This window comes from Malurus melanocephalus, unplaced genomic scaffold, assembly GCF_030028575.1.
Source record: "Malurus melanocephalus ecotype Western Australia unplaced genomic scaffold, MMel_1.1 scaffold_1762, whole genome shotgun sequence".
Lineage (NCBI taxonomy): Eukaryota > Metazoa > Chordata > Aves > Passeriformes > Maluridae > Malurus > Malurus melanocephalus.
The window spans coordinates 13,048-15,205 of NW_026624994.1; the positions used below are offsets into that span (position 1 = coordinate 13,048).

At 54.8% G+C, this 2,158-nt stretch overlaps 1 protein-coding gene across 1 annotated transcript in view; it reads left to right on the forward strand.

The window, feature by feature from the left end:
* LOC130587326 (U5 small nuclear ribonucleoprotein 200 kDa helicase-like) overlaps positions 1-2,158 on the forward strand; it is a gene marked incomplete at both ends in the record, with an annotated part of 18,274 nt that overhangs the window by 10,149 nt on the left and 5,967 nt on the right. Inside the window, 3 exon segments of the mRNA XM_057388302.1 lie at positions 32-39; positions 286-369; positions 1,839-2,118. Coding sequence (XP_057244285.1) covers positions 32-39; positions 286-369; positions 1,839-2,118 — 372 coding nt within the window.

Here is a 2,158-nt window from a genome sequence, read left to right on the forward strand (position 1 = left end):
TAATAATAATAATGCTTCTTTTGTGTGGTAGTACATTTAGTAGTTTTAATAATAAATTAAATCAATGGTAAAAGGGGAGAGAAAAAAGGCAGAGAATGAAACCAAGTTTGGGGTCTGTAGGGTTGAGGAGCCCCCGGATGTATTTCCTCACGTTTCCTGTATCCCAAATGTCCCATTTCCATGTGGAAATTGGGTTTTCCTGCCAAAAAGGGTCGTTCTGGTTCAATCCCGAAGGAATTGGGGTCTGAATCCCCTTCCCCGGGGCTGAATCCCAAAATTCCACAGGAGGAGCGATCGCGGCGGGAGCGCGTGCGGCAATCCCGCATGGACACCGACCTGGAGACCATGGACCTGGACCAGGGCGGAGAGGTAAAATCCCAAAATACCCAGGATCCGATCCCAAAAAAACATTGGGATCCGATCCCAAAAAAGCCCAGGAACTGATCCTAAAAACCCTGGGATACAATCCCAAAAAACCCTGGGATATGATCCCAAAAACCCCCAGGATATGATCCTGTAAAATCCCTGGATCTGATCCCATAAACCCCAGGATCTACTCATAGTCCTCCTGGGAACTCCCCAGCAAGGCCCCAAAGGGATTTGGAGTGCCCAGAGCACAGAAATCCTAGAGATGCGCTCTGGGGTCATTTCACCTCAGAGATTCTGCTGATCCCAGGATGCAGACCACGGCCCAGGATGATCCCCTGACCCTTTTCCCATTCCCAGGATCACCCCCTGACCCTTTTCCTGTTCCCGGGATAATTCCCTGACCCTTTTCCCAATCTCAGGATGATCCCCCGACCCTTTTCCTGTTCCCAAGAGCACCCCCTGACCCTTTTCCCGTTCCCAAAATGATCCCCTGACCCTTTTCCCGTTCCCGGGATGATCCCCTGACCCTTTTCCCATTCCCAGACTGCCCCCTGACCCTTTTCTCATATTCAGGATCACCCCCTGACCCTTTTCCTGTTCCCAGGCTGCCTCCCTGACCCTTCACCCGTTTCCCCTGCTGTTCCCCTGACCCTTTTCCTGATCCCAGGCTGATCCCCTGACCCTTTTCCCATTCCCGGGCTGCCCCCTGACCCTTTTCCCATATTCAGGATCACCCCCTGACCATTTTCCCGTTTCCAGGATGACTCCCTGACCCTTTTCCCATATTTAGGATCACTCCCTGATCCTTTTCCTGTTCCCAAGAGCACCCCCTGACCCTTTTCCCATTTCCCTCCGTGTTCCCCTGACCCTTTTCCCATTCCCAGGATGATCCCCTGACCCTTTTCCCGTTCCCAGGCTGGCCCCTGACCCTTTTCCCGTTCCCAGGATAATCCCCTGACCCTTTTCCCATATTCAGGATCATCCCCTGACCCTTTTCCCATTCCCGGGATGATCCCCTGACCCTTTTCCCATTCCCATGATGATCCCCTGACCCTTTTCCCATTTCCCATGGTGTTCCCAGGCTGCCCCCCTGACCCTTTTCCCATTCCTGGGCAGCCCCCCTGACCCTTTTCCTGTTTCTCAGATTTCCCCCCTGACCCTTTTCCCGTTTGCCATGGTGTTCCCAGGATGATCCCCTGACCCTTTTCCCATTCCCAGGATGATCCCCTGACCCTTTTCCTGTTCCCAGGACCATCCCCTGACCCTTTTCCCATATTCAGGATCACTCCCTGACCCTTTTCCTATTCCTGGGATGATCCCCATGACCCTTTTCCCATTCCCAGGCTGCCTCCCTGACCCTTTTCCCGTTCCTGGGATCACCCCCTGACCCTTTTCCCATTTCCCCCGCTGTTCCCCTGACCCTTTTCCCATTCCCAGGATGATCCCCTGACCCTTTTCCCGTTTCCCAGGCGCTGGCCCCGCGGCAGGTGCTGGATTTGGAGGATCTGGTGTTTGCCCAGGGCAGTCATTTCATGGCCAACAAGCGGTGCCAGCTGCCCGACGGTTCCTTCCGGCGCCAGCGCAAGGGCTACGAGGAGGTGCACGTGCCCGCCCTGAAACCCAAACCCTTCGGGGCCGACGAGGTGAGTGAGCTGGGGAACCCCAAAAAAGGGACCTGGGAGATCCTTCCAGACCCTAAAGGGGCACCACGAGGGCTGGGAGGGATGACACGGGAATGGGGGGATTGGGGTGGGAATTTGGGATGAAATTCTTCCTTTTGGGGTGGGGA